The sequence below is a fragment of the Eptesicus fuscus genome, chromosome 3 (assembly GCF_027574615.1).
Source record: "Eptesicus fuscus isolate TK198812 chromosome 3, DD_ASM_mEF_20220401, whole genome shotgun sequence".
Lineage (NCBI taxonomy): Eukaryota > Metazoa > Chordata > Mammalia > Chiroptera > Vespertilionidae > Eptesicus > Eptesicus fuscus.
In genome coordinates, this window is record NC_072475.1 from 79,103,445 (window position 1) to 79,115,678 (window position 12,234).

Below are 12,234 nucleotides of genomic sequence, written 5' to 3' on the forward strand. Positions count from 1 at the left end.
CATTTTTCCAGCAACAAAAGCAAAAAAAAAACAACAACAAACCCACAAAAATATTCATAGCATGATTTCCTGAGATATTAACAACATGAGGTTCAATGGTAAACTGATGCATACTGGTGCATTCTCTCCTTTGTTTGTGGCCTGAGAGATACGTTTTGTCATGCTGATGTTGTCAGGTTGAGAAGTGAAGTTTGTTCAACAATGGAGACATTTTTTTTCTGTGAACAATGTGGGCAAGAACCAAATTGTTTGCGATGGGAGACATTTGAGAACAGGTTTGACTATATGAAGGCAGAGGCTACTAGGGGGTGGGGCAGGGGCCGGTGTGGCCTCTTTGCACTACTGATACCTTGGAGGAAGCTGACACCATGAAGAACTTGACTTTGAAGCATGTCTTTGACCATCCCTGGGAAACTGTTACAACAGCTGCAATGCAGAAATATGTAAACCCTATGAACCCAAGTGTGGCTGCAGTTGATGTATTGGACAGACATGCAGATCCTTCTGGAAAGTTTCACAGCCATAGACTTCTCAGCACAGAGTGGGGACTGCTTTCCATTGTGAAATCTTACCGGTGCAGCAAGAGCCAATCCATGGGTGCAAGAACATTCTGGAGTTTATCCTGTCCAGAAAACAATGGAACTTAAATCCACTAATATTTTATTTGCAAAAATGGTTTCCTTAGATAAGAGACTGGCATTCAAACCACATTTTCAAACCACATTCTCAGGACCTAAAAAGGCTGTTCTGATTCGAGAGACCATAATTACTGTGAAAGGAGTCAGTAGTTATTTCAAGTTGGCAAGTAGGGTATCTTCAAATGCTAATAAAGGCCAAGAAACAATGGAATGGGTAATACATAAATTAAATGCTGAGACTGAGGAATTGATGGCTTCAGCAAGAGGGAGCGTAAGACCACTGATGGCAGCAGCCACATTTGTAGAGAAATTATGGAAGTTGGTATACAATACCCAGTCCCCGCATCTGTAGACATTATACTTGTTATTTTAAAAAATACAACTCTATATTTGGTAAAATTTCTTAAAAGTAGGTTGGTGTGTTTTTTAAATGTTTTTATTAACTTTAGACAGAGAGGAAGGGAGAGGGGGAAGGAGAGGGGAAGGGGGAGAGAGAGAGAGAGAGAGAGAGAGAGAGAGAGAGAGACACCAATTGGCTGCCTCCTGCATGCTCTCTATGCTCTCTACTGGGATCAAGCATGCTCCCTACTGGGGACCAAGCCTACAGCCAGGAATTGAACCGGTGATCTCTTGGTTCATGGGACGATGCTCAGCCACCAGAGCCACACCAGCAAGGTCAGAAATTTTTTTAATAAGCTGAAGAAAGGCTATGTGACACGATCAAAACAAAGAGGTACAGGGTCTCTAAATAAAAGGGAACATCTGCAACTGTTAGTGTTGAAAATGATTGCCTGGTTTTGAGGATTCCAGTATTTATGTGAAGATTTAACACTTTGAAAAGTACTTGGAAATTGGTGTTAGCATATTAAATCTCCTTAAGGTGGAATTTTAAAGCTTTTCATCACTGGAACTCTACCTGGCTGTGGACCAACCCCAGGGCAAAGCAGGGCCCCTGGAAATAGACACAATTGCCCTGCTGAGGAAAACTTCAAGAGGGAACTCAGTTCAACAGGAGAAATTTTATAATTTTAAAAGCTACATTAATTTGTATAAAATAACTTGCTCTGCTATAAACCATCATGAAAATCCACAGTGTTTTAATTTGGCACTTAAATGACCTTTTTGGAGTGAAAAATCATCACTCAAGTAATATATCACTCCAACAAAAATGTGGTGTTTTTTTTTTTTAAAAATAATCAAAGAGTACTGTATTGATTTGCCAAAGTTTTATAACTTAGTGAAGGTATTATCTCCCTTGGATTTGTACTTTCTAACTTACCATGCTATATTGTGGGCTGGTTGTGTTAACTGAAAAAAATAAGTCATTACCAGAAGTTTGCAGCACTGTAAACTTAAACAGAAGAGCAGCTGTTCACATCTTTTTAGCATTTCCCATTCACCTAACCCAGGGGTCGGCAAACCGCGGCTCGTGAGCCACATGCGGCTCTTTGGCCCCTTGAGTGTTCTAATGCCACTTCTTCAAAATAGACTCGCCTAGGCCGAAAACCGACTTCTGCGCATGGGCCATGAAGTTTCAATCGCACTGTACGTGCGCGCCCGCACGTGGTATTTTTTGGAAGAGCCACACTCATGGGGCCAAAGAGCCGCATGTGGCTCACAAACTGCAGTTTGCCGACCACTGACCTACCCTATAAATGGCCATGTGTCAAAATCATGGTTCTGTTATTGCTAATGCATGATATGCCAGGTTATTTAATAGAATTACTTTGGAAGTAATTGTGACCATAAAACATTGTTTTTACATGAGGAGCTGTACATCATTTGAAACTACTCAAATAATGTCTTTGATCTGAGTTACAAATCCCAGGTTTTTTAATAATAGAGTGCACTGTGCTATTGGGACGGTAAGGAAGAAGAAAAGAACAGTAAGGGGAAAAGCATTGATCTAAACTAACCACCACATGAATTACTTTGTGGCTTTTATTTATGGGGAATCCTCATTTTGGGAGGCAAAGGGCAGCTGCATTCGGAAAAGCAATCCAGTAAATATATTTTGTTTCATATTTTGTAGCAGTTAATTATCAACCAGTTAAAAAATATCTTGGATACTTGCAGTTGTTGCTTATAGAGTATTTTTGTTCTAAGTTGATTAGCTCTTGCCTTTATTTTACAATGATTAATGTGATTAACTTTTAGTCAGGTTTCCTATAAAAGAAACCAGGTGAAAATGTACATAAACCACAGAAATAGTAAACAAAACTATTTAAAAATTAAGTGTTTTTCTACCTAAAATTTGTTTAGCTTAAGACTTCTTAGGGCATTTGTAAAAGCAAATGAAATTCAGTAAGATTTTTGATTATTTTTTTTGTAACCAGAGATGGTTTTTACAATTGAAATAACATTTCAGCTAAACAAAATATTGCTAAATACTGATATTTAATAAAACGTTGCCTCGTATAATTTCTGAAAATTATACTTGTTCTGAAAAAGGTGTAGCGAGTGCCTTGATTATAAAAAGATTTCACACACGCACACACAACTGTTAAGACAGATTATTGTCTTTTCAAAAAAGTCATCCAAAGTTTTTCTTCATGATCTAAAACAGTTTGGTCCGTCTGTATCTCTTGGTAACCTTAGAAATCAAGCAGTCTACTTCATTTTGTCTGAATAAAGTTTTTATGACCTGTTGTGCTAGTCTACCATATTTATGTATCTTCCTTACATATAAGTCAAGGAATTCCTGCCACTTATGGTATTCACAAAAGTGCCCCTCTGCATAAGGATATTACTGGCCTCACAGCTCAGGAACCTCGCAGTGCTAGGAGGATTTGGTATTGCCTGAAAATTGAAAATTGAGTCTATCCATGAGAGGTGCAGGCTATTGTTTTAGTCTCAATCCTGTGAATTATAGAAGAAAATGGATTAGTTTTCTTGTTAGATTAATTCATCACATAATGGACGACCATGAATGTTTTTATGTTAAGCTGTTTTCTGCTTTCCTGACGAAGCCTGGCACCTGCCACCCTATCCCCTTCATTTAGTTTTGTTTTCTCTGCCTTTCACAATACCCTTTCAAAGTGTGGAGACAAGTGCTCCATTCAGGAGACACACAGGCCTCACCTGTGCCAGGCACGGAGGCGAGTTAGACATGACTCCAAGCAGTGTGACTTGTGGAGTCACCAGATCACGAGGCAGGGTGAGTGCCACCTGCTCGGGTCAGTGTTTCTCTGGCAGCTGCTGGTCGCTGCTGGCCAGCGTCCCCAGGTGTGGTAGGGAGGACCCAGATAGTTGTGTGCACTGAGGGTCAACTAGGTTTCTCAGGCATTGGGGGATGTCTGAAAAGAGCCGGTTGTGGCTTCCACACCACAGTCATCCAAGCCCTTCTAGAGTGCCTTCAATTCACCTTGGGCCGCCCAGTACCTCGCCTCTCCTATCTCCCTTGCCGTGCATCCAGAAATCCTCACATGTGCGCAGGACTGGGAGGAGGTGCTGTCACAGCTCGGGGCTGCTGTGAGGACATTTATTTCCTGCCTGAGAGGCGGCTCAGTAGTGGCACCGAGCTCCCAGGGCGTTGGCTTCCCTCTAGGCTGCTGCCCGGCGCTGCTTTCTGACCAGTGCTTTCTGTCTTGCAGGGTGCCACCTGTGGAAATGAAACGAAGAAATAAGATCCAGCTGTGTTCATCAAAGCCAGCATTTGCCTCTCTCCTGAGGTAAACCCATGCAAAGTGGTATGCAAAGTGTTTGGCATGTGTTTGCAATCATTTCCAGTTACACTGGCTTCCTTCCTTCCCACACAAAGCTTAGCGATGTAACGTGGACATCCTACATTTAAGGAAGAGCTTGGATCTCCCGTCTCCTTTTGTGCTTTAGTCAGAGCCCTGCATACATTTTAAGAAAAGTCATTGAAGGACGCAATCAGACCAGTGTTGCTTTCACACAGGTGAGATTAGAGAGGTCTATTTGGTTTGATCATAGAAAAGTGAACTGTGTTTTAGGGTTTTATCCCCCCACCTTGTGTCCCCATTTTATTGTCTATCCTTATTTGTGGCTTCTTTCCCCTCACCTGTAGGTTAAGTTTTTCAGTTAAAACTTGCACTGACTATTAATGAACTACACATTCATCTATATAGAATGTAAATAATGATTGTTCATTATGGTTGTCAGGACTTGTAGGGAATTTACTCTTCCATCCACAAATAATTTTTGCCTCTGTCACCTCAGTTTTAACAGGCTAGTCAAGATGATTCTAGATAAAGAGCAATAAATAATTATCTAGTCTGGGCATGATTAATTGTATAAAACAGGCATGAGGTGTGTTTTTTTTTAACATCTTATCTATTAAGGATAAAAATCACATTTTCTGTTTTTATTTTGTTTTATTATATTATTGCACCTTTCCGATACTAGTTCTTTACCTTTTGGAAGCTGCAGATCTGGTTAAAATCAACCAACTCTCTGGAAACCTGCAGATATATAAACTATTTCTGCATACGGTTATAGGTGAGCCACTGCTGCTTGTAGTCTGTCCGTGGGAGATGTCTGGTTAGGGCCACTGAAAGACTTGAAGAAGATCTTATCCTTTTTTGACCATGACCCATAGGAAGAAGTACATTTTACTTTTATAATTTAGTATACATGCATATTTACAATGAGAAGAATTTTTACCTTTCTTACTCAAGATGCCGTATATTCTGTTCTATTTACTTAAAAAAATAGTAAAGAGACTATTTAATATTTAAGTGTTTGACATATGAGTAGGTCATGGTTTGATTTAGGGCAAATGCCAGGGTTGCGGGCTCCATCCCCAGAAGGGGGTGGGGAGGAGGCAGCCAATCAATGATTCTCTCTCATCACTGATGTTTCTCTCTCTCTCTCTCTCTCTCTCTCTCTCTCTCTCTCTCTCTCTCTCTCTTCCTTCCTCTGAGAAATCAGTAAAAAAAAAATGTTGATCATGAGTCACAAAATTGATTTCATGAACCACCTGTGGGTTGCAGACTGAAGCTTTAAAATGTTACTATAGAATCAAGGTATTCTTCAACTTTATATCCTTCCTGAGAAAACCCTAAAGGGTTAAAGTATTTATGTAGCTTTGCTCAGCAGGTGCAGAAGTCTGCAGTTTAATGGGCAAGTAGACTTGGCATTTGTCCTGTGTGTTGTACTCGCTGGGGGCAGTGTGATCTCCTCTGCAAGGAGGAATCAGGAGCAGCTCTGCTGAGAAAGCTGGAGGTTTTGCCTGCAGTGCTGTAAGCAGTTAATGTGGATTTCAGCTTTGTCAGATACGGGTCAGTGACCCCCGTAAAACTGTTTAGTTACTTCACTTCTCATAGCTTCAGTTTCTGTCTAAATTGATTTATAGACTTTACCTGCCATTCCAAGCATTTGTAGGTGTAACAGTAGCAGAAATGTAATGTAATAACGATACATTATAATATAACTAGAAGCCCGGTGCACAAAATTCATGCATGGGGTGTGTGTGTGGGGTCCCCTCAGCCCAGCCTGCACCCACTCCAATCCAGGACCCCTCAGGGGATGTCTGACTGCTGGTTTAGTCCCAATATGGGGATCGGGCCTAAACCAGCAGTCAGACATCTCTCTCACAATCCTGGACCACTGGCTCCTAATCGCTCACCTGCCTGCCTGCCTGGTTGCCCTTAACTGCCCCCCCCCCCCCACTGTTGGCCTGATCACCTCTCACTGCTTCTGCATGCTGGCCTGATCGCCCCTAACTGCCCCCCGCTGCTGGCCTGGTTTCCCCCAACTGCCCCCTCCCTGCCGGCCTGGTTGTTCCTAACTGTCCTCCCACCCCCCCGCAGGCCTGGTCACCCCATGCAGCCTGCTGCTCAGTCGTTTGGTCATTCCTCGCTAACCCCCCTGCCAGCCTGGTTGTAGGCAGCCATCTTGTGGGAACGTTAGGGTTAATTTGCATATTACCTCTTTATTATATAGGATACATAGTAATATAATACAATGTACTACAAGCATGTCAAACTCAAAGGCTAACCCAGACCAAATAAGCAAGGTTTAAGTTTATGTGGGCTGCAAAAAAAAAACAGCTTCAGTTTTCATAGAAACGTAGGTTTATTGCGATAGACATGCTGAATACAAAGGGCTGAAATAAATGAGTAATCATTAACATAAAATAATACAACATTTTAATAAAAATTAATATTGTTTCTTGAACATTAACTTACCAGACACCAGATAACTGCACAAATTAATAAGCAATACGCAAAGAAACCTATTTTTCTTGATCTCCGAAAGCGAAATATTTCATGTTGCACACGCCAAACAAGTCAGTTCAAGACTAATGACAGGGCAATTGGCTGCTAAAATCTTCGCTGCTAGTATTAGTAGAGAGAAATGGTGCGCCTGCAATTATAGTAATCAGTCATTAGTGACTGTTGTAGTTCGTTATTAATAATTATGAATAACAGGATATTGTAAAAATTAAGTTACAAAATTTTTATTTAAAGGTTTCTTTTTTTAACTGAGAATTTTCTTCAAGAAAAATGATTTTAAATATAATAAAGTTACATGCAATAAACATTAATATTTCAAGAAAAATGATTTAAAATATATGCAATAAAAATTGATATTTCAATAAAAAAGATTTTAAATATAATAATATTACCAAAACTGTACTAACATAGTATAATATCAAAAAAGTTGTAGGAAATATTGAAAATCTGCAAATAACAGGATTACTTCTATTCTAAAATATTTTTTCTTTTTCTTTTTTTTTCCTCTGGCTCTATTTTGGTTCATCAGTCTGTGTTGTTCATTATATTTCACATATGAGTGAGATCATGTGATATTTATCTCTCTCCAACTGACTTATATCGCTTAGAATAATGCTCTCCAGACCCATTCATGCTGTTGCAAATGATAAGAGTTCTTTCTTTTTTACAGCAGCATAATATTCCATTCTATAGATGTACCAATTTTCTGATCCACTCATCTGCTGATGGGCACTTAGGCTGTTTCCAAATATTAGCTATTGTAAATTGTGCTGCTATGAACATAGGAGGGTGCATATACCCTTTCTGTTTGGTGTTTCTGATTTCTTGGGATACATTCCTAGAAGTGGGGTTACTGGGTCAAATGGGAGCTCCATTTTTAATTTTTTGAGGAAACTCCATACTGTTCTCCACAGTGGCTGCACCAGTCTGCATTCCCACCAGCAGTGCATGAGGGTTCCTTTTTCTCCGCATCCTCTCAAGCACTTGTCGTTCTGACAGGTGTGAGATGGTACCACATTGTCCTTTTGATTTGCATCTCTCAGATGATTAGTGACTTTGAGCATGTTTTCATATGTCTCTTGGCCTTCTGTAGGTCCTCTTTTGAAAAGTGTCTATTTAGGTCCTTTGCTCATTTTTGATTGGATTATCTATCTTCCTTTTGTTAAGTTGTATGAGTTCCCTGTAAATGTTGGAGATTAAACCCTTATCAGAGATAACATTGAAAAATATGTTCTCCCATGTAGTGGGCTTTCTTGTTGTTTTGTTGATGGTTTCTTTTGCTGTGGAGAAGTGTTTTATTTTGATGTAGTCCCATTTGTTTATTTTCTCCTTGGTTTCCACTTCCTTAGTATCTATATCAGTAAAGATATTGCTTTGACATATGTTGATATTTTGCTGCTTATGGATTCTTCTAAGATTTTTATGGTTTTCTGTCTTATGTTTAAGTCCTTTATCCATTTTTAGTTTATTTTTGTGTATGGTGTAAATTGGTGGTCAAGTTTCATTTCTTTGCATGTATCTGTCCAATTTTCCCAACACCGTTTATTGAAGAGATTATCTGGACTCCATTGTATGCTCTTGCCTCCTTTGTCAAATATTAATTGAGCATAATAGTTTGGGTCAACTTCTGAGTTCTCTATTCTGTTCCATTGGTCTATATGTCTGTTCTTGTGCTAGTACCAGGCAGTTTTGAGAACAGTGGCTTTGTAATATAGCTTGATAGCTGGTATTGTGATTCCTCCAACTTTGTTCTTTCTCAGGATTGCTGTGGCTATTCAGGGTCTATTTTATTTCATATGAATTTTTGGAGAGTTTGTTCTAGGTCTGTGAAATATTCCGTTGGTAATTTAAAGGGGATTTCATTGAATCTATAGATTGCTTTGGTTAGTAAGGACATTTTAATTATGTTGATTCTACCAATCCATGAACATGGTATGTTCTTCCAACTGTTTATGTCTTCTTCTATCTCTTTTTTCAATGTCCTGTAGTTTTCCAAGTACTGGTCTTTTACTTCCTTAGTTAAGTTTATTCCTAGGTATCTTAATTTTTTTATTGCAATGGTAAATGGGATTGTTTTTTTAATTTCTCTTTCTTTGAGTTCATTATTTATGTATAAAAAAGCCATAGATTTCTGTGTGTTAATTTTGTATCCTGCTACATTGCCAAACTCATTTATTGTTTAATAGTTTTTTAATGGAGTCTTTGGGGTTTTCTATGTACAATATCATGTCATCTGCGAATAATGAATTTTACTTCTTGTTTTCTAATTTGGATGCCTTTATTTCTTCTTCTTGTCTGATGACTGTGGTTGGCACTTCCAGTACTATGTGGAACAGGAGTGGTGAAAGTGGGCATCCCTGTCTCTTTCCTGTTCTTAGGGGAAATGGTTTTATTTTTTGCCCTTTGAGTATGATGTTGGCTGTAGGTTTGTCATATATGACCTTTATCATGTTGAGATATGCTCCCTCTATTCCCACTTTGCTGAGAGTTTTTGTCAAAAATGGGTGTTGGATTTAGTCAAATGCTTTTTCTATGTCTTTTGATATGATCATGTGATTTTTGTCTTTCAATGTGTTTATGTGATGTATCAGGTTTATTGATTTGTGAATATTGTACCAGCCTTGCATTCCTGGAATAAATCCCACTTGATCATGATGCAGGATCTTTTTAGTATATTGCTGGATCCAATTTGTTAATATTTTGTTGAGGATTTTAGCATCTATGTTCATCAGGGATATTGTCCTGTAATTTTCTTTCTTTGTAGTGTCTTTATCTGGTTTTGGAATTAGGATAATACTGGCCTCATTAAAAAGAGTTTGAAAGTGTTCCTTCCTCTTGGATTTTCTGAAATAGTTTGAGGAGTATAGGTATTAGTTCTTTGAATGTTTGGTAAAAATCCCTTGTAAATCTGTCAAGACCTGGGCTTTTGTTTGGTGGGAGTTTTTTTTTTATAATTGCTTCTATTTCATCAGTTGTTATTGGCCTATTCAGGTTTTTTGATTCTTTCTGATTCCGTTTTGGGAGATTGTATTTTTCTAGGAATGTATCTATTTCATCTACCTTGTTCAGCTTGTTGGCATATAGTTGTTCATAGTATTTTCTTACAATCATTTGTATTTCTGTGGTGTCAGTTGTTACTCCTCCATTTTCATTTCTGATTTTATCTATTTGGGTCCTCTCTCTCTTTGTTTCCCGATAAGTCTGGCTAATGATTTATCAATTTTGTTTATCCTTTCAAAGAACCAGCTCTTGGTTTCATTGATTTTTTTTAATTCTCTATGTTATTTATTTCTGTTCTAATCTTTATTATTTCCTTCCTTCTACTTACTCTGGGCTTTTCTTAGTGTTCTCTTTCTAGTTCTTTAAGTTGTATGGTTAAGTAGATTATTGCTGATTTTTCTTGCTTTTTGAGGTATGCCTGTAGTACTATGAACTTCCCTCTCAGGACTGCTTTTACTGTATCCCAGATATTTTTGGTTGTTGTGTGTTCATTTTCATTTGTTTCCAGGAAGTTTATGATTTCTTTCTTGACTTATTGGTAACCCATTCATTGTTTAATAGCATGCTAGTTAGCCTCCATGTGTTTGAATGTTTTGGGGTATTTTTACTATAGTTGATTTCTAATTTCATTCCACTGAGAAGATGTTTGATATGATTTCAATCTTCTTGAACTTGTGGAGACTTGTTTTATGTCCTAACATGTGGTCTATCTTTGTGACTGATCCATGTGCACTTGAAAAGAATGTATATTCTGCTGCGTTGGGGTAAAATGTTGTAAAAATGTCAATTAAGTCCATCTGATCCAGTGTGTCCTTTAGAGTCTCTGTTTCCTGTTAAGTTTTTGTCTGGAAGATCTATCCAGTGAAGTCAGAAGGGCATTAAAATCCCCTAATATGACCGTATTGTTGTTGATCTCTCTGTTAAAGTCCTCTAGAAATTTTTTTAAATATATTTAGGTGCTCCTGTTGGGGTACATATGTTTACCAGGGTTATATCCTCTTGTTGTATTGATCCCTTTAGATTTATATAGTGACCTTTGTTGTCTCTTGTGATGGCCTTCATTTTAAAGTCTATTTTGTCGCATATGAGTATTGCTACTCCAACTTTTTTTTCTTTTCCATTTGCATGGAAAAATTTTTTTCCATCCCTTCACTCTCATTCTGTGTGTGTCTATTGTTTTTCAGTGGGTCTCTTGTAGACAGCATATACTTGGGTCATGTTTTTGTATCATTCAGCTACCCTATGACTTTTGATTGGAGCATTTAGTCCATTTATATTTAGGGTTATTTATTAATAGGACTCATTTATTGCCATTGTACTTCTATATGGCTAGGTTTCTCTCTCTGTTTCTTCTTCTCATTATAGCATTCCCTTTAGCATTTCTTGTAATGCTGGCTTGTTGGTGATGTACTCCTTTAGGCTTTTTTTTTTTTTTTTTTTTTTGGTCTGAGAAGCTCTTTATTTGACTGTCTATTTTGAATGATAGCCTTACTGGATATAGTAATCTTGGTCTCGGGTCCTTGCTTTCCATTACCGTGGGTACTTCATGCCATTCCCTTCTGGCCTGCAGGGTTTCTGATGAGAAATCAGGTGTCAGCCTTATAGGAACTCCTTTGTAGGTAACAGTTTTTTCTTCTCTTGCTGCCTTTAAGATTCTCTCTTTGTCTTTAATTTTTGGCATTTTATTTTATTTTTTTCCCCAATTTTTTTATTAAGGTATTATATGTGTACATATTTTACCATTGCCACCCCCCACCCCACTCCCATATATGCCCTCACCCCTCAGAGTTTTGCATCCATTGGTTATGCTTATATGCATGCATACAAGTCCTTTGATTGATCTCTTATCTCCCCCACCTCTCCCTAACTTTCCCCCTGTAATTTGACAGTCTGTTTGATGCTTTACTGTCTCTGTATCTATCTTTTTGTTCAAGTTTACAATGTTCTTTATTACCCATAAATGAGTGAGATCATGTGGTATTTTTCTTTCATTGACTGACTTATTTCACTTAACATAATGTTCTCCAATTCCATCCAGGTTGCTGCAAATGATGAGAATTCCTTCTTTTTTATGGCAGCATAGTATTCCATTGTGTAGATGTACCACAGTTTTCTGATCCAGTCATCTGCTGACGGGCACCTAGGCTGTTTTCAAATCTTAGCTATGGTGAATTGTGCTGCTATGAACATAGGGGTGCATATATCCTTTCTGATTGGTGTTTCTAGTTTCTTCGGATATATTCCCAGGAGTGGGATTACTGGGTCAAATGGGAGTTCCATTTTCAGTTTTTTGAGGAAGCTCCATACTGTTCTCCACAGTGGCTGCACCAGTCTGCATTCCCACCAGCAGTGCACGAGGGTTCCTTTTTCTCCGCATCCTCGCCAACACTTGTCGT

The 12,234-nt window shown here is 38.4% G+C and overlaps 1 protein-coding gene and 1 pseudogene across 5 annotated transcripts in view; both read left to right on the forward strand.

Annotated features, from left to right (window-relative positions):
- Positions 1-12,234, forward strand: part of ST3GAL6 (ST3 beta-galactoside alpha-2,3-sialyltransferase 6) — a 104,459-nt gene that overhangs the window by 52,045 nt on the left and 40,180 nt on the right. For all 5 annotated transcript variants that reach the window (XR_008555601.1, XM_054714031.1, XM_054714028.1 and 2 more), the window contains exon 4: positions 4,232-4,309. Coding sequence is in view for 4 of the 5 variants with exons in the window: in XM_054714031.1 (XP_054570006.1) it covers positions 4,232-4,309 (78 nt within the window). In the remaining variant the exon portion in view is untranslated. The remainder of the gene's footprint in view (positions 1-4,231; positions 4,310-12,234) is intronic.
- Positions 369-990, forward strand: LOC103304803 (PRELI domain containing protein 3B-like; annotated as a pseudogene).